At 35.2% G+C, this 25,525-nt stretch overlaps 1 protein-coding gene and 1 long non-coding RNA gene across 3 annotated transcripts in view; one reads left to right on the top strand and one right to left on the bottom strand.

Moving 5' to 3' along the window:
• LOC142875556 (uncharacterized) overlaps positions 1-22,077 on the bottom strand; it is a 93,858-nt gene extending 71,781 nt beyond the window's left edge. Inside the window, exon 1 of the long non-coding RNA XR_012922908.1 lies at positions 21,804-22,077. This is a non-coding gene — a long non-coding RNA (uncharacterized LOC142875556). The remainder of the gene's footprint in view (positions 1-21,803) is intronic.
• ADK (adenosine kinase) overlaps positions 1-25,525 on the top strand; it is a 519,384-nt gene that overhangs the window by 392,469 nt on the left and 101,390 nt on the right. For both annotated transcript variants that reach the window (XM_012759893.2, XM_012759894.3), the window contains exon 8: positions 22,641-22,676. In XM_012759893.2, the coding sequence (XP_012615347.1) occupies positions 22,641-22,676 (36 nt within the window). The remainder of the gene's footprint in view (positions 1-22,640; positions 22,677-25,525) is intronic.

Genomic DNA, 25,525 nt, shown 5'->3' with positions numbered 1-25,525 from the left:
AACCAAAACAAATAGAACAAAACAGTGTTATCTCTTCTGTGAGCAATATTGTCTGCTAAGGAAATGTTACTTTTGGGGGAGCTTTGGTTGTGGTCACTTCTAGAATGTAAAGTGAAGAAATCATTAAAATCATTAAAACAACAACAAACACCAAACCCAAAAGCGGCCAGTATTACAAGTAAACAGAATAAGGGGTCACTGTGAATTTGTGAATTTAAGCGTGCCATAATACACTTATTTTCTTGCTTATTCCACCATTTTCCTTCATATTAAAGCTTTCATCTTTATTAAAGATAATACCCTCCTGGAAATGTTAGCATACTAAATGTTATCAAATGTAATACTACAGTGTGAATAAGTTTAAGATCCTTTTCTGGATAAGGAAGGAAAGAAACAGAAGGCTAGGAGTCTGAGGTAAGGGGAAGATGAAGAATATGAATCAAGGGACAGGGCGTCAAAGATACCTTTGCATGCCTCAGTATTATCTGAAAATAGACTTTATTTGTCTAATATATGTTTCTGATCCCCAAACCCATTCATTTTATTGAAATTGATGAGTATTTTCAATGGGACCAGTTAAAATATTTTAAGATGTTCACTGTTTAATAACATTATATGAGTCAGTGTTAAATCAGAGAATCAGAACCAACACAGTATACACATTTAGAGATTCATCAGTAAGAATTGGCTTACACAGTTGTGGAGGCTTGCAAAGCAAGTCCAAAGTTCATTCAAAAAGGGAAGATCATGAGCAGACTGGAATCCCATGAACATAACCTGTTTAGAGTCTCTCAGCTCAGGAAAAGCCTAAGCTCTCTTTTAAAGGGCTCACCTAAATAGGTCCAGGCCCACCTAAGATAATCTCTCTTTTGATTAACTTAAAGTCAACTGATTAGGAGCTCCAATAACATCTGCAAAATTCCATCACAGCAGCAACTAGATTAGTGCCAGATTGAATAACTGAAGAGGGTAGTTCAGCCTAGCCAAATTGAGACATCAAAAAAAAATTTTTTTAAGATATCATAATCATTTAGACATAATTTAAACAAGATTTTTTTTTTTTAATTTTTAGAGTCAGGGTCTTAATCTGTTACTCAGGTAGGGGCACACTGGCACAATCTTAGATCACTGCAGCCTCAAACCTCTGGGCTCAAGTGATCCTCTTGCTCCCAAAGTGCTGGAATTACAGGTGTGAGCCGCCATGCTCAGCTGAGAATCCTTTTCTTGTCTCTGATTCTCAAAAACATTTCCCCTTCAAGTAGCAACTCCACAAATCACTTTCAGTTGATTTAATCATATTCCAGTAGCCTCAGCCACACTCAGAAAATAAGGTTTGTCACTGGTCGTATAATAGGCTTTGGAACTAGAAGAGTTCCCTTCATTTACAGATGCAAAATCCAAAGCCCAGTAAGGCTGTGAAATTTATTTTTGTTTTTGTAATATAAAAGAAGGGTAAGGCCTGGCACGGCGGCTCACGCCTGTAATCCTAGCACTCTGGGAGGCTGAAGCGGGTGGATCATTTGAGCTCAGGAGTTCAAGACCAGCCTGAGCAAGAGAGAGACCCATGTCTACTAAAAAAAAAAAAAAAAAAAATAGAAAAAATTAGCCAGGCTCATGCCCGTGGTCTCAGCTACTTGGGAGGCTGAGGCAGGAGGATTGCCTGGGCCCAGGAGTTTGAGGTTGCTGTGAGCTAGGCTAACACCACGGCACTCTAACCCCGGCAACAGAGTGAGACTCTGTCATAAATAAATGAATGAATGAAAGAGAGAGAGAGAGAAAGAGAGAGAGAGAGACAGAAGGGTAACTTCTCAATTCAGTCTCTCACCTGAGGCCCTGTAGGATTTATCTAAGAAAGTAGGTAGAACCCTAAAAGTACTCCATGTTTACTTCAGTTAAATTCTGATTGCCACTTTATACTGCCATTGTATAGGAGAGTGGTCCTAGTATGTAGAAATATGTTCCTGTGTACAAAGAATACAAAAGGATGCAAAACTAAACATCTGAATATTTAATGTACTTTTATAGTGACGACTTTATGAAAATGAGTTTTGCCCTTTTGGTGGGGTTCAAAACATGTTCTAAGAGGTCTGATAAGGATAAGTAACACAGTTTTACTACTTCCCATTGTCTTGCCTCCCAACTTTGCCTTGTAATTTTCCACAATGGATCCCTAGAATTTACCCTTTGATTTGACGGTCTTGAGTTAAGTTTAAGTGAAATTTGGTTGTGAGATTGTATTCTTAATCGTTTATATATGGTACTCTTGAGCACTTGTACAAACTTCTCACCCTTCATTCATCCCTAAAAACCATTTCTTAATTCAAAAAAATATTAAAATGCCTGTTATATACCAAGTACTTCTCTTGATACAATGGTGAGCAAGACAGTCTAGTAGAAAAATAAAACAGGGAAACACCAGCACTAATTGTGGAAAATAATTGTCTTACAGGGGAGGTACAAGGACACTGTTCATGCTTTTTCTTTCTTTTTTTTTTTTTTTTTTTTTTTTTTGAGACAGAGTCTCGCTTTGTTTCCCAGGCTAGAGTGAGTGCCATGGCGCCAGCCTAGCTCACAGCAACCTCAAACTCCTGGGCTCAAGCGATTCTTCTGCCTCAGCCTTCCGAGTAGCTGGGACTACAGGCATGCGCCACCATGCCTGGCTAATTTTTTCTATATATATTATTTGGCCAATTAATTCTTTCTATTTTATAGTAGAGACGGGGTCTCGCTGTTGCTCAGGCTGGTTTCGAACTCCAGGCGAGAGCCACCGCGCCTGGCCCATGCTTTTTCTTTATGGCCCACTGCTTGACCCATACTAGGTGCTTAATAAATGCTTTTTGAATAAACAGGCTTGTATAGCATTGTTAAAGGAATAAGGACTTCTTTTTTTAAAAAAAAAAATGTATGTATGGGACACTTGGTACAAAACTAGGGTAACTGGAACTGGTAGAAAAACAATGAGGGTTCTGATTTGGGGGCAGATTCAAGAACTTGAGTATATTGGAATGGGTACAAACATACTTTCATTGATTAATGATTTGCATATTTCTTTAGAGATAGTCTTATTCTTTGTCCCTAACTTTTAACCTTTGTTTGAAATTAGTGCATTGGTTTATAGTAATTACAATTGCCAGTGACCAAGTGAATATGACATATCTATAAAAGAATAAGGAAAAATCAAGTCCTTATTATGTTGCTGCATCACTAATCCAGGCTTCCAGCTAAATGCCAGAATATAAATTAGATCCCTTATCAAATCTGGCACATAAAATTTTAGGATCCTTTTTAATGTAGTACATGTGCTTTCAGTAAATGCCTGCTTTGGCAAGAAATTAAATCAGTGTTTTTGTGTCAAGTACACTCTTGTTATATTTTATACTCTGTAACTTTAAAACTATCCTTATCAACCATTTCAAGGGCAAAATTAAATTTTGTTTTTGTGTTTGGTTTTATATTCAATGAATATAATTTTTTTTCTTTGTGTTATGTTTGGTTCTTTTTTTTTTTAAACTTAGTACAAAATTCAGAACCCATAACACCATCTCTCCACTAACTGTTCTCTAGCCTGCTTTCAGTTTTGGGGTTTTTTTATTTTATTTTTTTAGAGAGGGGATCTCACTATGTTGCCTAGGCTGGAGCACAGTGGCTATTCTCAAGTGTGATTATGGTGCACTGCAGCCTCAAGCTTCTGGGCTCAAGTGATCCTCCCACCTCAGCCTTGTGAGTAGCTGGAACTACAGGTGTATGCTACCAGTCCCAGCTGCTTTCAGTTTTTAAAACAACTGAGCTCTTTCTCCTGTCCCTTCATCCTCTTTGCACATGTTCTTCCCTCTGCTTTGACCTATTTTTACCCTATATTCAGTGTTATTCACCAACGTAACTTTTACTCATTCTTTAAGTCTCAATTTAAAATATTCTCAGAGATTCCTTCTTTATCCACTCCTCCAAATCTCAGATCACTCTTAATAATCTCTTCAGTACTGGCACATAGTGGATGCTTGGTAAGTGAAAGGATGGATTGACATATTGAGCACTTACTATGTTCCAGTCATTATAAAATGCCCTCAAGGAAATTTCATAAGTCTGAGTTCCAAAGAGTCATGTTATTTTGTAATATTTTTAGTTTTACTTTAGGTAACAAAATTAACCTATTTTAATGAAATAGAACTTTAAAATATAAGAATGTACATTATATAAGTGTGTGTATACATATGTCTGAGTGTGGCAAGTTGCAAAATAACTAATATTTTATCTTGATTGCTGTCATAAATTGTAAAAGCCACTGTGCTAGTGGGTACTATTGTATAATGATCTCCCAACAAGCACATCTAGAAAACAACCTGTTTCACTTACCAGTTTCCCCAAGCATCTCTCTGCTATCTACATCTTTGGCTTCTAACAGTTCTTTGCTTGAAGTCAAAAGCCAGAATCTCAGCAATCTCCCGGAGAGACCATTTACATCAAATGTACCCATCAAGATTTGGAGGAAGGCCACTTGAAACAAGAAAGCACTATATTGCATTCTACTACTTTTAATTTTCAAAACCTGGAAACCTTCTCAATCCTATGAAAACTAATGGTATTGCAACTATTCTCTTTGATGGCCCATGAGCCCCAGTCCTGTGATTTCTTAGCAGCCTGTAATTCATTTTGTTTTTAAGCTTTTACTCTCTTTTTCTTCCCAGAATTCTCTTACAAGGTCCAACACAGAAATGCTTTTTCTCAATAAATCTTTCCTGACTAACTCTATTAAATTTTTAAAAAATTCTTCTAATTTTCTCAACATTTTAGTATATATTTCTCAACACTTGTATACTATTCTATCATACACTTGGTCATACATACATTATTTTGTATTGAAAGTAGGCTTTTTATGTTTGTGTTCTTGATTTTACATGTGCAAAAAAAGTCACATTGATTTTATTTTCCTTAAATGAAATATTTTAAATTCCTTTCATGGAAAATTAAATATAAGTCATTTTTGAGGTGCTTTTCTTCACCTACTCAGGAATCTCACACAAAGCAAAACTTTCAGGAAATTAATCTCCCCTTCCCTCCAGCCCCCTGGAATCTTCTGTCCACATTGACTATACTGAGATGCCCACTGTTAAACCATGTGATCCTTTAGAGTTCAGTGGCTCTGCTGCTTCCTAGGACGTGAGCATCTTGGCCAAGGCTAGTAGCTTCAGTAGCTTCCTGTGTTGGATATTTTGTATTGGCTCCTCCAGATAGACTTTTTACTCTTTTCCTTCCCTATTCTGTGCCCAAAGGCCTGAGAAAATTGCTAAGTATTAGTAACAAGGAGAAAAGGGGATACAGTGTTTGTGGGAATCTAAATTATTTAAAGGATGATTTTAAAGCTCAGGGAGCCACAAGTTAAGGTGAAAGTAAAAAGCGTTCACAAAGGAGGAGTTTGGAGCACAGAGAGTCTAATTACAAGTCTTAGAATTCAGCCCACCTCCAAAACATTACTCCTGAAACATTACTGTACCCTTAACATGTACATGTTGAGTTGATGAGACAATATTTGCATGACTTTTCACCTAACAACTAAATGAGGAACTTAAAGATTTTAACAATTTAAGGTTGCTGCCCATGATACTGATGATTTTCAAGCAAGTTGTCATATCAGTAAAAAAGTGTAAACCTTGCTTTAGGAAGTAGAACAGTGTAATAAGAGCCCACATGCCATTCTATGTTTCAGATTAATAAATATGATTAAAATTAAGATGGAATAAAATTTTCAAAAGGCAGTTAAATAAAATCCAAATTGGTTGTAGAATAAAGACCAAATTGTGGTTTTCAGTCACGTGGTGCATATTTCCATATGTTCTAAAATTCCTGAACACAAAGTGTGGCACAAAGTTCTGCTGAAACAGTTTCTGCCTCTCAAGTGACAGGTGCCTCATCTCTTATTGTAGTATTAATTCAGAATCCCATCAAATACAAAAATGTACAATACAAAAAATGAATTTATGAGCATTTGCCTCTTGACTTTAGCCACAGAATCATTACTGTAGTTCACTCAATCTCAGTCTGTTTCTTTGTTCTTCCTCTCCTTCACCTTCTGGCCTCCTTATGTCTTTATTTTCTCCTTTTCATTCTAACCACAGTCACATCTCTATCAGATGGTTTTTGTTTCTACTTCTGAATACATTTAAATGCCATTTATAAAATCACGAATTCTTATTGAATTTGTGTTTAAATGTAATGGGATTCAGCAGTAGTTTGAAAATGCAACATAATTATTAAATGTAGGTTTTAATACTAGTGATGATTCACATTTTCCAACTTCTATATTTTACAATTTGTTTTTCTTGGCAAGAGTTTAAGTATCTATGAATAAAGAGAAAGGTTACTTGAATGTTGGCTTCTAGAAAGAAGTAATTAATCTTTTCCTATGGCCTTTTAAAAAGATGCTTTACCTTTTACAGAAAGATAACAGTAGAAAAATGGCAGGTATTTAAATCTGCTCACTGACCTAGGCCAGTCATTTTTTAATAGAATCTCCAGACTTTTTGCTTAAGGTACCCTCCCTAATAGTAGTCTGTCTGTGGTTGCCAGGGACCTCCCAAGAAATTATTTGTGTGGTCATTGAATTTTAGAGTTAGAAAGGACTTTTAAATTTTTTTTTTTTTAGTCACCGATTGACTTTACAGATAGAAAGGACCTTAGAAAGTGTTATAAGCCTCTCATTTTTGAGATGAAGGATCAGAGAAAAAGAGTTTCTATTAATATCTTACCCAAAGTCATATTAGGAATAAAGTAAGAGACAAAGGAAGAACTAGAATCCCAGTTTCTTGATTCCAAGTCCAGAACTCTTTCTTTTTATACCATTATTTTAAGAAACATGAAAAGCAAGCTGATGGTTTGCCTAAAGTTCATTATATTCTTTATATCTTGGAATTTGTCATTTCTGTGCTTCACTATTTGAATTAAAATATTTTGTGTTTATCATCTGTTTTTTGACCTACCATCTAAGGATTTTCACCTATTATCTTTCCTTTTAACATTGAGTCTCCATACTTATGCTTGATAAATTAATCTTTCTACAGTGTAAAGTCCTAATGATGTCACTTACTCAAAAACCTTAATATCTCGCACCCCTTCTATCTACCACACAGTTAAATTGATTAAATACAACCTCTTAACCGTTACACACTAATTCTACCTTTCAAATCTTAGTGCTTTCCACTCTTCTGCTTATCTTTTATGATCCTGCCAAACTGGACCTCTTGCTGTTCTCAGGACACACCTCACATTTTCCATATCACTGTATCCCTTCCTTACATAACAGCTGCACCTGAAATTTCACCCATCTTTCTAGACTTAGGTCTAAACTTAGGCCGGCTCTCTTTTGTTCTTTTTTCTTCTAATTTCAATTGCAGTGTACTATATTCTGATTTTAAATTTTGCTTTCATCTTAATTCTTTTGCCTTATTTCTATTTAATCAAATGAGCCTTTAAGAGTGCCCTATAACTATAGAGATAAATAGTATCTAGTGTGTACATTGGTTATTAAAATTCTTGATGCAGATGGAAGACAGTTATTGCTATTCTCCTTTATTCTACATCAGATAATCAAAAATCTGCCCAGGTTTTCACAACCAAGAGAAATCCTGTCCTACCTGTGCCTATCATACACTAAATAATGTCTATCATTGTCACAGTGGTCTCATGGAGACTGGAGATATTCAACTATTAAACGCCTGCTCCAAATCTAGCATAGTTACCAAATCTCACAATTTAAACAATACCTACAAAATATACAGCGTACACATTTTGCTTTGTAGATACTAATGACAGTCCATATTTTCTTACACAATTACATAGAAAGTTATACCATTTTCTGTGGCAGCTATATTTTCAGATGCTGTGCCAACAGAACACTCAAGGATTTAGGATGCTTCTGAAAATCTTGGCTAGAACTCTAGCCAAGATGATAGAACATCTCTCACATACATGATTTATTGTTTTCTTCCTAAGAATGGACCATTGCTTTCTTGAGACTCCCATTCTTTTGGAATAATAAATATATATTATCGTCACCTATTGATTAGCAGAGGATAATATAAATGTAGCAGAGGAGAAAGAGAAGTTACTAACAACTCAAAATCTCTATAATAACAAAACCACTGTTAAGTGTTGGTTGTCCAGGTGAAAATTAACCATGCTTAGAGGATTAGTGAGTTATTCTGTTTGAAGTGGAGATGGGAGAAATGGAGCCCTTCTCTGCAGCAGCCCAGTCCTAAATCCAGGCTCCTTTCCTTCAGTGCTGCTGCTATTAACCCAATACTGCCTAATTACCAGGATAAGCTCAGTTGGTGAGCACATCTCGGGCCCCTGTTGTGTCTAAATCATCTCTAATCTGCTCTGGCTAATCAAGAATTGATTTTCCTTGTTTATGAGGTACAGTTCAAGTTAATTAGAGATGTATCTTAGATCATTCCATTCACAAAAAGGTTTTTAGGATTGTTACCATAAAAGTCCTTAGCTTATATTTCCAAGGTTGTCAGTATCTGAATCAGGTCTTGTCCTTGGGACATTTAACAAGATCAATGTATTGTATATAATCCCTTCTTTTGACACAAGAAAATTAAGGAGTGCATCTTGAGCTACACTTGTGGTGGTGTCTGTGATTATGATGTGTGCACTGGCAGTAAAAAATGACAGATTACATAGGATCTATATTAGCATTTATTTACTAGATTTTTTAAAAAGTATCATTTTGAAGTTGTGAAAGTGTACCTTAGCAGGTTATTGCTGGTTATAAACTCATTTAGACTTATGTTTCTATCCCATATGCTGTAAACTTTCTAACTAAATTGCATGTCAACAAAGTAAAATAGTAGCTTGTAATAAAATTGCTCTGTTGATAACTTACCAAGTACTCAAACTAAATCAGGACTTATTTAATATTTATCCCTGTTATTTTGTCTGTATGTAAGGTATTGTTTTATGGTTTTTGTTTAGTTAGTTTTGTTTTTTGCTAATCTTGTTACTTTTATAGCAAACTGTTTGCATTTGTCCTTACTATTCTGCTATACTGTACTCTTCAATATCCTATATCTGCCAATAATGTCTGGACTGCATGCATCTTTGAAATTATAATTATAATAAAAAATTCAGGGTAAAATATTCTTTTGGGAAAATCTGTTTCCATGATTATTTGTGTGATATTGGAAATGAGACAAATGCCAAAATCCTTTAGGGTAAATTCCCAGAACAGGACAACTGCAGACAGGCATAAAATATGGACTGCGTAAATACTCTCATGGAACATATCAGACCAGCAGTTTCCCAAGTTTTTAGCCAAATTTTAGATACCATTCTTGAAAATCTCAATGCATATGGATGGATTTTTTTTTTTTACTTTTTTAGTAAAGATTCTATTAAATTAATCAACTTAACTCATTCCAGTGCACATTTAATTCATACTATATATGAGGCATGGTTTTAAGATGTGATGCAAAACTTTATTCAAAAGAAGCTGATAAACTAAGGGAGAAAACAGATTATAAATAAATTATAATTCAACATAAGAAACAGCATCATAGAAGAATATAATCAGAGTACTAATGTCAGTCAACTCTGATCCCAAAATAAAGTATGAACCACAAGAAATCAAGTCAATATCAATCTAATGCAGAAGTATTTGAGGGCTTCTCTTTTCTTCTTTGCTGAATGTAGGTGAGTGCTTTATCCTTCTCATTTGGTAAATCAATAAGGATTTATTATCTATTCTGTACAGAGCAATATGTTAGATGCTTTCAAGATACAAACCGAAAAAGAGTTTCTTCACTAAGAATGTATAATCCAGTAGGCAAGATAAACTATCTATATAAATAAGTATGCTTGCAGTCTGCGCATAATTGCCATAAGAGAAGCCTTCACAACTTGAGCAAAATTCTTGTACAGTGCAGAAAGCCACTTTTGGAGGTAGAGAAGAGAGACCACGAACAATTCAAAAAGGCTTCCATTAAAGCAAAAGATGGCTGAACTAACCCTGGAGGGATGGGTAAGATTCTGACAAGAGTGGTTGAAGGTATTCTAATTCATTTAATGCCTACATGAGCAAGGTAGCACAAAGGCAGAAAAGCCTGGGGCATGTTCAGAGAATAGCAAGTATTCTAAGTTTGAGTGGCATCTGGTACATGTATAAGAGAATAGTAAAAGATCAGGCTAGAAAGGAAAAGTAGGGGCACATTGTGAAGGACCTTTGAAAGTCAAACTATGGAACTGGGACTTTTATCAGGAAGCAATAAATAGCTTCTTAAGCAAAAGATAATCACAGTTGATATTCAGGAAGATAAATCTAATGATTGTATGCAAGGATGTTTTCAAACTAGGTGAGATGGCTACTAGAGACTGGTTAATAGGCTATAGCAGTAATCTATGCAAGAATTAGTACAAGATTGACCTAGATTGAGTCAGAAGGATTGGAAACAAGGGTGTAGATATTATAAGTCTTATGCTTATAAAATGGACGTGGCAGAACTTGGAACTTGTCAGATGCAAAGAGAAAGAAGGTGTCAAAAAGACTCAGGAAGTGAGACAGGATATCTCTTGATGATGTCAGATGAAAGGAAAAAAGAAAATTACTCCCAGAAAAAGTAAAGAGAGAAAAGATTAGAAGGTTGAGAAATGAATTTCTAGAGAAAGACTACATTTAGGGAGTTTAACAAATGAGGAAGAAGGCAAGCAACAGAAAGGTGAAAGAGAAGGGAAACAAGATATGTGACAGAAAAGTAGGGAAGAGAGTTCCTAGGAAAGGGTGAGAAATTTCAAACTCTAAAACACCAATAAAGTCTCATTTTTCACCTATTAAATTATCCAGTGGAGTTGGGAGATCCAAATGAGAGAACTTAAATGTGCAGGAATAAGTGAGGAAAAGTGACCAAAGAATTGAAGGAGGGAAAATATTTACCCAAGAAATGAAGAGTAATTAGAGATACAAAGAAATGTGGAGGAGAGTTGAAATTAAAACTCTGAAAGAATAGAGGGGAATGGAGTATTCATTTTATTTCTTAAAATAAATATTCCCAAATGTTAAACTGTGCAGAAATTCTTTTTCCCTGGGAAAAAAGAATGAAGTCCTATTCAAAAAGGTCAAGAAGGACTGAGATTGGTGACCTATGAGAAAACAGTTTCTGAGATAGGTGTAGCTGAAATTTGTAATACTACATATAATAAATCAAAATGGTTCTTAACAAAAATAATCCTACATCTCATCTGTTAGCCTAATCATTTTATAATGTTCAGTACAATAAAAATGCCAATACTTTGTAACTAACTCCATGCTGTACTACCTTAAATTCCCAATGTATTATCAGTACCAAAGCAAAACTCATCCTTTATCATAGAGACTACAAAATACTACGAGCAAACACTATGGTTGGATAATGTGTTATGTCAGATTCCAGCAAGAGGGTCTGTGAAGTAGAAAGATATATTTCTTGATTCTATTCTGTAGACCAAGATAATTGGTTCCTATTTTATTATCAAATGCAGAATATTCAGTATCTCTTAAAACCTGTTTCTTTTCCTTATAGCAAGGATAGGTGTAGATTTCTATTTATTTATTTATTTATTTATTTTTGAGATAGGGTCTTGCTTTGGCCTCAAGCAATCCTCCTGCCTCAACCTCCCAGAGTGCTGGAATTATAGGCATGAACCACTATACCTGTCCAGATTTTTCTCTGTTGGTTTATAATTGTGGGGTTTTTTTGGTTTTGGTTTGTTTTTTTTTTTTGGTTTTATTTTTTACTTAAGAAACCTGTATTGATTACTTCTGCAGTTGTCCTTGCTACTTGCCACTGGCTATTGTGAAAATTTTGTCTATATTGGATTTGTTTTTAAGACAGCAGCATTATAATATACTCTGTACATAATTACTGTGAGTCAGCTGGCAAGAAAGAAGAAAATAATACAGTGGTTATTGGTACTATTTGGATTGGATATGTTATCCATACTTAAAAATTCTGACCGTGGGAGAAATTGCCTTTATTTTTCACTAAGAGTAGGAAACCAGAAGCTTCTCTGTTTTTACTACATTTTGTTATGTTAATAAATTACAATGTATTACTATAAGTTTCTTGTTTATTTAATCCAGTGTTCTTTAGAATGTAAATATTACTAGGATTCTAATTCTATTCTCTCTTCTTCCTCAAAAAACCAAAGACCTGGCCAGGTGTGGTGGCTCATGCCTGTAATCCTAGCACTCTGGGAGACCGAGGCAGGCGATTGCTCGAGGTCAGGAGTTGGAGACCAACCTGAGCAAGAGCGAGACCCCTTCTCTACTATAAAATAGAAAGAAATTAATTGGCCAAATAATATATATAGAAAAATTAGCCAGGCATGGTGGTGCATGCCTGTAGTCCCAGCTACTCGGGAGGCTGAGGCAGGAGGAGCGCTTTAGCCCAGGAGTTTGAGGTTGCTGTGAGCTAGGCTGACGCCATGGCACTCACTCTAGCCTGGGCAACAAACTGAGACTCTGTCTCAAAAAACAAAAAAACAAAACAAAACAAAAAAACCAAAGACCTAAAGAATAGTGGAGATTTTGTGATATGTTCTAGTCAAAACAACTCAAAACTAGTGCTGTATCTTTAAAATCCATGTTTTTTTTAATCCATGTTAACTACCACATCTCACACCTTCCCACTTTACTCATAGTAGATTTTAAAAAACCCAAAACTGTACCCTGTGTACTTGTCTATTTCTGTGTTTTATATAATATTTGTTTTTATTTTGTTTTTACCTTATTTTCTAGGAGTTAAATTTGTAAAACTTCCAGACTAGAATAAGTTAGGGCTATTAGAGCATCCCTGGATGGTTTATAGTGGCAGTGATTATCATACCTTCACAATGTGTGATGTGGAAAATATAAAGACATTGGTGTACATTTGAACTGAAAGGAATTACTAGAAAGGCACTTAACAAGGATGCTGTCTCTTCCCATCTGAGGTCTTCCCTTCCTCTTTTAATCTGATTTGAAGCATTGAGCAGTGAAGTCTTTCTCATGGTCCTGCATAAACAAGTATCTAAACTTATAAGAATTGGTTATTTATCTTATCTTTTACTGCTTTTTTATTAATATATGTGATTTGGTTTTTAGATTGTTTTGCTGGTGAATGAAGGAAGTAAAGCCTGTCAAAAGATATACACTTCAATTATCTTAAGGTTAGCAGGCTGGAGCCTGCTCTATATATATCCTTCAGTTATTCACTGGTAACTCAATGAAGAAGAAAAAAGTCTATTTTGAAACTTACAAATATCCCAATTATAGCATAATGCAGGGATCAGAAAGCTTTTTCTGTAATAGTCTAGGTAGGATGGTCTCTGTTGAACTATTCAATTATTTCACCTCTGCTGTGGTAGCGTAAAAACAACCATGAATAATATGTAAACAAATAGTCATTTGCTGTGTTTCAATAAAACTTTACAAAAACAGGTGACAGGCTGAATTCATCCTGCATGCTGTAGATTGCTGACCCTGGCATAGTATATTGATTAGAAGGCTCTCTATTGGTTGGAAGAGAGGAGTAGGAAAAAACAGTGTAAAGCTTGCAATTAGCTATATGGAGCTTTCTTGTTGGTAAGACAAAAAGCAAGAAAATGACAACAATATAAAATATGTAAAGTAAAGGAGGGTTCAGAACTGAGTAGAGTATTTTCTTCAGATGGTTTCAAATGTAGATTACTGGTGAAGTAGAATGTTTATGGTTTAGTGCAGCAGGAGCTGTATCCTTTGTACAATGAGATGTAAAGAATAGTGTATGAGACTTTTAATATATCAGTCAATCTGTCTTGTCTGTGACCTGATAGATAAGCTTTTTAACACATTAACTGCCATGTGTATTGCATTTAACTCACACTAGTTTTGAACTCAGGGCCTCATGGAGCATATATAACTCACACATCTCTTTACCTTGGGAGCCACTTGGTGTGCAGGCAAGTCATGTTGTAGCATACATGTTACATGATGGGTGGCCCCCTGGGCAAAACCCTGCAGTTCTTTCATGAAAATCTTACTTGTTGATATTCTTATTGGTACAATTAATATTGACAATTTAATCCTAAAAATGTGGATTAAATGAATAGAAGTCAATAAATTCCATTTTTATATTTGTGTTTACCTTTAAATTACATTTAAGCCTGACATGTCAAAAAAAAAACTACTGTACTCTTATGAGGTATTTTTCAAGCAATATTACTTTTTATGCAACTAATTTTCAAGTTTTTATATTACTTTTTTATTGAAAAGAATGCAGAAAATAATTTTAAAAACAAATTTTTCATTAAATTAGAAAGGATCATTTTATTTTCGAAGTTTTTATTCTATTTTTGTAATAAAACATCATGGCCCCAAGGAAAAAAATTTTTTTCTAGTGTGGCAATGTGTTAAACCAATAAATGGTAGACTACAGGCTTATTTATGTACCCAGATCCTTTAGGATCTACACTTTAAGGTAGATCCATGCAGAACCTCTACTGAAAGTCATGGAGTAAGAGGGGCCAAATTTATCCTCCTTCCTTAAACAATGCAAAAACCATACAAGCTATACAAAACAACAGTTTTTAGACATTAAACAACACTGGACAGTGATCCCTGAGAGAAAGAAAACAAATGAGGAATCCCTGCAATTGCCATATCATTCTGCCTGGATAGTTTCCAGCCTGCAGTGCAGGAAGGAGATCCCTAATAGAGTCCCATGTTCTAACTGAATTGAGACAGAGCTGAGAATTGAGGGAGGTCAAGGTGGGTAGAATTTGCAAAAGAGAATGCCAGAGAAGAGAGAGCTGCACAGAGAGTTCACACACTGGATATCTGCAGAGGGTTCCCCTTGATTGTTCAGCTGAGTACTGATCAGCATAAGTATGTGAGGAAACTACTATAAAAGCCAGGGATAAAACCTCTAGAAAGGAACAGGCAGAACATTCCCTGAACTCACATAAAGCTGATAATACCTTATGCACCCAATAGCCAGAGTGGAAAAAATCTCTAATAAATGGAACATCTTTTTAGTATTGAAAAAGATATTATGTCAATAGGGGACCAGATTAGCTCCAGATTAAAAGCTGCTCTCATATCCCCTAGCAAAGAAAGCTTAAAAATAAGTATGGAAAGAATCAAACTGTTTTCATGTAACCTAACTGAATTTCAGATGACAAAATATCCAACACCTAAAAACATAAAAATTCATAATGTCAGGTAGCTAATCAAAAATTACCATTCATTCAGTGAGAAAGCCACTTTAAAAAAAAAATAAATGAGTGGCATGCACCTGTGGTCCCAGCTACTCGAGAGTGTAAGGTAGGAGGATAGCTTGAGCCAGAGTATGAGGCCAGCCCAGGCAACATGGTGAGATCCCATCTGTAAACATAAATAAATAAGTAAATAAAAATTACCTTTCATCTAAAGAAGCAGGAAAATACAACCCCTTTTGAGGAGAAACATTAGTTAATAGAAATGGACTCAGAAATGACACAGTTGTTAGGATTAGTTGACCAGACATTAAAACAGCATTTCTAAATATATATTTCAAGAACGTAAAGCAAAGCATGAGCCTATTAAGGAGAGTCATGGAAAATATAAAAAAAGATCTGACTTCTAGTGATGAGAAATACCATATCTGAGACGAAAACACACTGGATGAAATATGACACTGTAGAATAAAAAATTAATGGTCTTGAAGATATAGCAATAGAAGCTATTCAAAATGAAACACTGCAAGGAAAAAAAAGACTAGAAAAACAAGCAATGGGCTGGGCATGGTGGCTCACACCTATAATTCTAGCACTCTGGGGGGCCAAGGTGGGTGGATCATTTGAGCTCAGGAGCTTGAGACCAGCCTGAGCAAGAGTGAGACCGTCTCTACTAAAAAAGTAGAAAGAAATTAGCTGAACAACTAAAAATATATAGAAAAAATTAGCCGGGCATGGTGGCTCATGCCTGTAGTCCCAGCTACTTGGGAGGCTGAAGCAGGAGGATCACCTGAGCCCAGGAGTTCGAGGTTGCTGTGAGCTAGGCTGATGCCATGGCACTCTAGCCCAGGCAACAGAGTGAGACTGTGTCTCAAAAAAAAAAAAATGTTAGCTGTGAGCTGTGGGAAAACTTCAAGCGATCTCATATACATATTTGGAGTCTAGGGCGGGTGAGGGAGACAAAAAATATTTGAAGAAATAAAGGCTGAAAATTTTCCTAATTTGATGAAAACCATAAATTCAGAAATCCAAGCAGTTCAACAAACCAAAAACCAAAGAAACAAACAAAAACTACACCAAGACATATCATAATCAAATTGTATAAAATCAGCAATAAAGAAAAAAAAGTCTTTAGAAGACACATTACATACAGAGGAACAAAGATAAGAATTACAGCAAACTTACATCAGAATCAATGCAAGCTAGACCTTGGAGCACAGAAAGAAAATTATCAACCCAGAATTCTATACCTGGTGAAAATATCTTTGAAAAACAAAAGCAAAATAAAGATTTTTTTCAGACATATAAACCTGAAAGAGTTCATCAGTAGCAGACCTTCACAGACCATTCAGAAAGCCTCAGATCCAAATGCCAGCTATTACAATTACCTGCAATGCTATATGGTCTTAGACATACTCTAATCTTTCTGAGCCTTCAAATTTTCATCTGGAAAATGAAAATAATGCCAATATTTAGGATTTCTGTAAAGATCAAATGAGACAAAGGAAAAGAGTTGACATTTGTTGGATATCTCCTTTATGTCAAGCACTTATTATCTCATTAAAAACAGAAATAAAATACCCAATAAGAACACTACTATCCTGAGAATTTTCTTGTGTTATCCTTTCTATTCTCCTTCTTTAATAACTAAAAACTTGGATTGTTCTAGAAGAAGTTAGCCTCGGTAGCTAATCAATCTTAAATTTTGATGAAGCACTTTTTCTAACTGAATTTTTTCTTTAGTTACCACAATTAAATATGCTTAAAGGTGGGAATGAACAATTCTCCTTGCTAGACTAGACAAGTCAGCTAATAAATCACTTTGTGAAAGGGTTAAGTTTCTTATAAACAAAACCTTATTTTTTGGCCTATGTTTTGGCTGCCTAATGTTTTTTTCAGTCATGTTTATTGAGGTATAATTTATATACTGTCTATCTACTTTTTATTATAAACCTATTGGATAGAGGCCATGACTGTCTTTATAGCTATTCATTGTCCCACAGTTTTTGGCACTCAATAAATGTTAAATAATATTTTTATTCAGCATTCTGCAGACAGGAAGCACATGGTAATAAATGTCAGAGCACAGGTTGAAAATCTCCAAAAAGTTATATGCTATATTCCTTGGAAAAGCCAGTACAGATATTTTTGTGAATGAAATTTATTTTAAAAAGAGGTTCCCAGATCACATTTTACTTAAGTTTTCCAGCCTTCAATTACTATATTTACAAATTAAAACTATTCCTTAACAGAAATAGTATAAAATTTTAAATAGTATAATACTAATGCAATATCACAAGAAAATATATAATCCACAGGTAGGACAAATCATTGGATGTACTTTGGATGCTCTGACACTCATTTGTTAAATTATCCCAAGATCTTACCAAGAACCTGAATTCTGTAGCCAAAATTATTTTATACTTTCACATAAAACATTTCATGTATTCCTAGCAACAATCCAATTAAATAGATATTGTTAACCCCAATTTGATTGATAAAGAAACCGATATATTGAGTAACTTGCTCAAGACTACGTAGCAAATAAGCTATAAAACTGGGACTTTAGGGCAGGTCTTTTGATTTTAAGCTCCATAATCTTTCCATTTGGCTATAACTGCCTCTTAACCAGTGTTATGTTGCATTTAAAGCCATTCAGAGAGAACATTATATCTCTAAATTTATATACAAATATATGAATCTTTATTATATATGTATATATAAAGAGAGGGAGATACCATCTTGTCTTAGGCTCTCATTCATACCACACTGTTTAAGAGTTATAGTATGATTGTTTCAAGTATTGTATCAAAGTCTAATACCTTTATAAAGTCTGCAACAGCTGTAATGGTGATATGCCTCTAGATGCAGGTAATCTAAAATTACACTTAGGAGGTAAATTTTGTTGGATGGAGAAATGAACAAGGAAAGTAAAAAAGCAGAACTGGTCTAGTGACTCATTCCCCTTTGGCTTGTAAATTTATAGAAATCATTGTATTTCTATATAACTGTAACAAATAATTGGAATTGAATTAGGAGTATGGGCAAGTTACAGTTTTAGTTTAATATTGATTACAGATAATTCTACTTTATAAATAAGAACTTGAGTGTTATCAGACAAAATATAAAGGAATAGTTTTTTCCCTCACTTTAATATAAAGGACATAGTTGTCTTTCATACACACAAACATGCATTTGAGTTTCTCTTTCCTTTCCTGTATAATCTGAGGATTGTGCTTTTTAATAATGGTTTGCTAATCCCTTTAAATAGCTATTAATGTAAGTATTCCATAGTTTTCATTAACTATGAATTTCCAGCCTTTTTTTTAACCTCCATTCAAAAATCATATTTGAGGTTGTCCTACCAGCTCCCTTTTAGCTTGGTTGGTGAAGCAGCAAGCCTACTGTAAATCCTAAGTGGCATGGTACAGATGAGAGTCTAAGACTTTAATTATATGTCCTTTTATTCACAACACTCAATTCCAGGAAGGAAAAATGACTCTGTTGTTATAAAAGACATATGTGAGTATCATTCATTGTAAACCAAAAATGATACTGTATTATAGCATAGACAACAATGAGAACTGATTCTGAAAATGTGACCTGACTGAGAAACTGAATAATAGTGAAAGTTATCAAAATGGAAAGTGTGTTAATGTGAAATCCAGCCTTCTCAGAAATACTCTTTCCTGGGCTGTTTGGTTTTGCTTTTGTTGCTTGTCATGCATGAATGAAAGTGCTATAATCTCAGGGGAGCAGGAAAGCCTCTGTGTCGGTTGTTTATTTCCTTAATCCCTCCTCTTTTGTGATTTTTGATGTCAGATCTAAAATGGAAAGCCTGTAAATATAATGATTATCACATGGATAATCACCTGCATTAGGAACCGCCCTGCTTCTCTATTCTAACCCGAGCTGTTCTCCACATGTCACATCCACTCTGCGGTTGGATTTTAACCTGACTGCTTCATTAGATTTGTGAAACTCAGTACGAGGCGCCCTGGGGCAGCACAGATGGGGACTTGCTTGTTTTCTTTTCTCACTTTTACTGCGAAGGCACACTAAAAAGTCCTTTTCAATTTAGTGCGATCAGTTCACTTGGAATTACCCCTGATATTTGGAACCTGCCTTACCCTTCTGCCCACCATCTATGGCCATTCTTTCTTCCTTGTTTTCTGACCTAATGCCTTTTCTTTCTGTCCCTTCATGCAGTGAATCTGACAAGTAAAATTCTGCTTAAAATTCTTACTGGGTCAAACTATTCCCCTGTGTTGTTTTGTTTTGCTGAGAGGGAAAAATAAATGTTGTTCCATCATTGTATCTACAAACACCTTCAGATCAGAGGTTAGCTGTGGGAAAGATTGCAGTGATGTGAGCCAGCTGCCTTCTCTAATGGAGTGACTTGGGGCACCAGCCCAAGATCAAAAGAAGGTGGGAGGAAGTCAGAAGATAAGATCATTTTAAGCCACAGAACAAGTGCTTAGCTTTTCTAGTGATAGGGCACAGCTCGGCAAACCTGTGTGAGGCTGCACTAAAATAGAAAATTGAGTTGACTTTTCATAAGTACATCCTTCCTCAGTCAGAAATATGTTGATGCTTAGATTAGTTTACAAACATAGAAGTGTCCTAAGACCTGGTTCCATTAAAATATAATGGTTTGACATTTATATATATGTTTTCCTACAATTAGTTCTATACCATAACAGATCAGAGTTAATTTCTTATACATTTGTATGAGTAAAACTGGACATTAAAAAAACAATTTAAATACTACATGTAAATTTTGAATATTTATGTCTTGCTGCAATTTTAGTCCTACAGATGCTTCAGTTTAACTTTGTCTTACATTCCTCTGGGGTTCTTTCATACCTCCAATGAAGTTTCACATAAATAAGTAGTTCTGGCAGAGCTTTTCTGTTGTCTTTTTCATATAAGACTCGGCTTGCTTAATTATGACAGCTTAGAAAGCACTACATTGATATCTTTTGAACCTTATCCTATTTCCTTAATACCTGGCCAGCAAATAAAATATTGACTATGTGATGTACAAAGTTCTATTGTAAGTAAATTGTCAAGAGGCTAACCTTGCTTGCACCAGTGTCAAGATCATAAATCAAGTTTTGTTTTGGTTTGGTTTTTTTGGTTTACATCAACTAAGGCTAACTTGGTCAGGCTTTTGTTTCTCTAGTGAATAGCCTAAGGAGTTGTACATTCAGCTTATCACTTTCCATTAACCTCAGTGCTCAGCTGTAATCATGCATTTTGACCTTTCTAAATTCTCAAAATGGTTCTCTAAATCTATATATTATTAGTATATTGGACCATCAGTGCATACATATATTTTTGTACTCAATATTTTCTTCAGGATATAGATAATACCCAAATTTGTGCTGGAGACACTGACTGTACTTTCTGCCTTACATGGTTTGGTGCAGCAGTCGTTTTAGTTGAGTTGGATCTGCTCACTACTCAGGCTCAAATCCCATCCTTCTATTAATATCTCTTGGCAAAGATAATTTGGGAGGAATGTAAGTTAAGATGTAGAGGCTCTTGACAGTTGTCTGCAGTTTTTTTCTTTTTCAAGAGGGAAGTGGAGTTGAAAAGTAATATTGCCTCTATTTTCTTTCAGTCTTAAAATTAAAATATATGCACAAAACAAAGAAAGGGAAAGGATTTGGTTACACAGATGTGTTTTTTGCCATTTGATAAACTGTTATAAGGAGATTAGGGCATATAATAATGTTTATCAGATTGTACCCTTCAGCTATTTAAAATCTAGAAGAATTTTGTCTATTAAAAATTTTTTAATTGTATATATTTTTTAGTGTTCAACTTTTGTTACCCTGTCATCTTCTATTAAAGGAAAATTGGAGGATTTTTGGCTGTTCATTATAAAAATTTTCAAACATACAAAAAAGTAGAGATACTGAACCCTCACATGTATCTAGATTTGACAGTCATTAATGTTTTACCATTTTTCCTTCACTTTACTTTTTTTCTGAATCATTCTAAAGTAAATTACATATATCATGACATTTCATCCCTAAATACTTTAGGATGCATTTCTAAAAATTAAGGACATTTTCCTTTTCAAACTGATAATTCCTAATATCATCTAATTTTTATTTCATATTCAAATTTCTCCAGCTGGCCCCAAAATGTCTTTATAGCTGGTTTGTTCAAAACAGAATCCAGGCCAGGCGCGGTGGTTCACGCCTGTAATCCTAGCACTCAGGGAGGCCGAGGCGGGCGGATTGCTCGAGGTCAGGAGTTCGAAACCAGCCTGAGCAAGAGCGAGACCCGTCTCTACTATAAATAGAAAGAAATTAATTGGCCAACTAATATATATAGAAAAAATTAGCCGGGCATGGTGGCGCATGCCTGTAGTCCCAGCTACTCAGGAGGCTGAAGCAGGAGGATTGCCTGAGCCCAGGAGATTTAGGTTGATGTGGGGTAGGCTGATGCCACAGCACTCACTCTAGCCTGGGCAACAAAGCGAGACTCTGTCTCAAAAAAAAAAAAAAAGCAGAATCCAATTAAGGTCCATACGTTCATAGGTCATTTTCCCCTTATTGCTATACCATGACATTGAAATGTCCTACCTTATGGATCTGTCCAGTTGCTTTTTCAGTATGTCCTTTAATGTGTTCTCCCATCTTCTGTATTTCTTGTAGACTGCAAGTTAATATTGGACTGACGTTTTGATTAATTCATGTTAAATTGTTTGGTCAGAATGCTTTATAGGTGGTGCTGTGAACTTCATACTGCATCATAACAGAAGGCACAGAATAGTTGGTGATCCCACTATTAGTGATGATAAGTGATAGCATAGATCACTGGGTTAAAGTGATGACAGCTTGATCCTTCCATTATAAAGTTATGTTTTGCTCCTCATGACCAGCATATAATCTGTGATACTTGATTCCATGGAAATACCCAGTTCCCTATCATGCTTTCACCCAATGAATTTAACATCCATTGATGATCCTTGTCCATAATAAATTTCATTATGAGGATTATAAAATGGTGATTATTCTAAATCTATATGTTTATTAGACATTGTTCTCTACAGAAGAGCTTTCTGAGAGGTATTTTTTAATTTAATTAAAAACATAACCACCAGCATGTTCCTTAAGTTTCAAATGATTGTCTTTCTTTACTAAGGTCAGAACACCTGAACTCACTGTGGCAGCTATAGTAAAAACATACACTACATCTTTATTCCAACTTGTGAAGTGTGTTGACATTATGCTGCCTTTTTTTTTTTCTTACTCCAAGGGAAGAAAGAAATCTTTATTGGTGTAAGAATAAAAATTGAACTATGTGGGTATATTGAGATAATTGTGTAAAAAGAAGACTATTTGAATGAGTTTCAAAAATGGATTATTTCTTCATTACCTAGCACTTTATAATTAACTGTTCTTTTTTTTTTATTTCAGGAAGCTGCCACTTTTGCTAGAGAGCAAGGCTTTGAGGTGAGTTAACCCACAATTGCACACTAAACAGATCCTAAAGGTTTTTTCTAGCTGATAATGAAGTTCTTTTGGACAGTGATTGATGTGCTATTATACTCTCAGAGCCTCGCAGCAGTTGCCATGGAAACTTGGCAGTCGTCATGGTTTCTTTGTTCTGCCAGCACAGTGTTATGACGCACTCTGCTAGGTCTGCACCCAACATCGCCTACAGATGTTATTTATTGAATTTTGAAAAGCCTCTTGGGAAGCCAAGAGGTTGGGCACGGTTTCAAGCTGCCTCTGCAGATATGGGGCCTGTCAGTTTGTTCAGTTAAAAAGCTACCTCATTAGCTGCATTACATTTCATAAGGATTCACTGCTAAAGCAGTGGTGGAGCAAGACTAAATAATGAAATATAATGTCATTTAAATAGTTTCAACCCTATCACATGTAGATTATCATTATGCAAATTAATTTCCAAAAGGTTGTACTTAACAGTTGTTAGGAACTGATTAATTTAAATCCTGCTCATATAAACTTCCTGTTTGAACCTATTTTTCTTCTCTTCCCCTCTTTTTTCTTGATAGCATAAAATATACATAAATATTCTGAAACAAAATACGAATAATGGATTTAATTTCCAGGTCCTGATTTTATTTTCCTGATACAAGTATTATCCTGTCAAGATTCAAAGCCTCATGTAGTTGTTGGCAAAATTGAGATAACAGTCAAGACCATGTTTTTTATTCCGTATTATATCCATCTTCTAATTGATTGTTAGAAAACACTAATATGAACCCAGGTTAAGTGACAGAGAATTAGCTGAGTTTATGAGGTTTTTATGACTCTGATATTTATTAAGCCAGAGCTATGTGGAATGCTCTGATCTGTATAGCAACTTAAAATGTTACAGAATAGTAGTTCTTAAAAATTTAACTAGAGCTGTGGAATATAGGAACTCCCTCCTTATTTGCATTCTCAAATTTGTCTTTCTTCTAGAGAAGCAGTGAGCATTGATTGGATAGTACTAATAAGCTCACTTTGAACTCTTCAGAGAAAGGTGTTGTATGAATTTGTGATGGAACTGTTATTTAAATGTAGTAAAGGCAGATTCATTATTGAGCAACAGAGTAATACACGTGTGTGTTATTCACATCATAGGACTTGACAAACCAGAGATAGAGCTTCCTCTTCCTAGAGGATGACAATGAGCATGTGGTATAACTATTTGACTCTCAAGATTCTATGAAAGAACTATTTCAGGGTAGGAAACCCTGCCACGTAATACTCAATTATTGGGAACTGTGATAGTTTCTTGGAAGTTTGCATTTTTTGTTTTACCATAGTCTGGTGAATACAGAGTTGAGTCACATGTAGAGAAAGGATTTACAAGGTTGTTTTTTTTTTTTTTCCCTTATTTGTTTCACTTTGTAATTTCCCAAATTGACAACTATATGTATGACAAAATATAATCAGGAGAATATTCAGTTTAAAAATCAAATGTTTTAGGCCGGGCGCGGTGGCTCATGCCTGTAATCCTAACATTCTGGGAGGCCGAGGCGGGCAGATTGCTCAAGGTCAGGAGTTCAAAACCACCCTGAGTAAGAGCAAGACCCCGTCTCTACTATAAATAGAAAGAAATTAATTGGCCAACTAATATACATAGAAAAAACAAGCCGGGCATGGTGGTGCGTGCCTGTAGTCCCAGCTACTTGGGAGGCTGAGGCAGTAGGATTGCTTGAGCCCAGGAGTTTGAGGTTGCTGTGAGCTAGGCTGATGCCACGGCACTCACTCTAGCCTGGGCAACAAAGTGAGACTCTGTCTCAAAAAACTAAAAATAAAATAAAAATCAAATGTTTTCATCATGAGAATGTAATGAAAAGTGAGGCCAGGCGAGGTGACTCACACCTGTAATCCTATCATTTTGGGAGGCTGAGGCGAGAGGATTACTTGAGGCCAGGAGTTTGAGACCAGCCTGAGCAACATGAGACCACATCTTTACAAAAAAAAGAAAAAACAAAACAAAACAGGTATAGTAGCATGTGCCTATAGTCTCAGCTACTTGAGAGGCTGAGACAAAAGGATTGCTTGAGCCCAGGAGTTTAAGCACTGAACTTTGATGATGGCACTACATTCCAGCCTGGACAACACAGTGAGACCCTGTTTTAAAAAATAGAGAGAGAAAAAAATTTTTTCAGTCATTTTTTAAAAGTTTTATTGATCTTAAGGTTTAATATTAAAAATTGATATTTTCTGTTGATACTTCAAAATCTCCACAGATAAAAGCTTATAGAACATAAATTTGTTCCCTGTCAGTGTACTGTGTTATCATAAAAAATATATTTTGGTTCTATAAAATAAATTTTACAGGTACTTGGAAATATAGCATGTTGCCTAACAAATAATCATGATCCTATAATACCTAGATAATAGTTTTTTAAAAATGGTTTATTAAGCCTAACTAATTCGTAATGTTATTGCCCTCTTGAGCTATTTGCTTTAAATATTCCTGGTTTACATTCAGTCTTAGCAACAAACTACTTTTTCTGTTTTCTACTAACCAGCACTATATTAACCTTTCCATTAATTCTTCCTTACTGATTCCAAAATTGTTTCTCTTTGCCATACATCTGCCATAATTGATTATAGCATATAAAGAAAATGATGATGATTATAATCACATACCTTATTATCTCCTGACATAGCAAAACTGCTCTGTCAATGATATTGACAGTGATTTGTTAGATTGGATAAGGCACATAGTATTTTGATGTGTCCCTTCATGGGTTCCCCAAAACATTACAAGCATTGCAGAATATATATGAGCCATGAGTGGGATGACCTCAAGTAAGCATTGTTAATAAAATATA

This window comes from Microcebus murinus, chromosome 14, assembly GCF_040939455.1.
Source record: "Microcebus murinus isolate Inina chromosome 14, M.murinus_Inina_mat1.0, whole genome shotgun sequence".
NCBI classification, from domain to species: domain Eukaryota; kingdom Metazoa; phylum Chordata; class Mammalia; order Primates; family Cheirogaleidae; genus Microcebus; species Microcebus murinus.
Note: the sequence above shows the minus strand (reverse complement) of the source record. Positions and strands in the feature narration are given on the sequence as shown.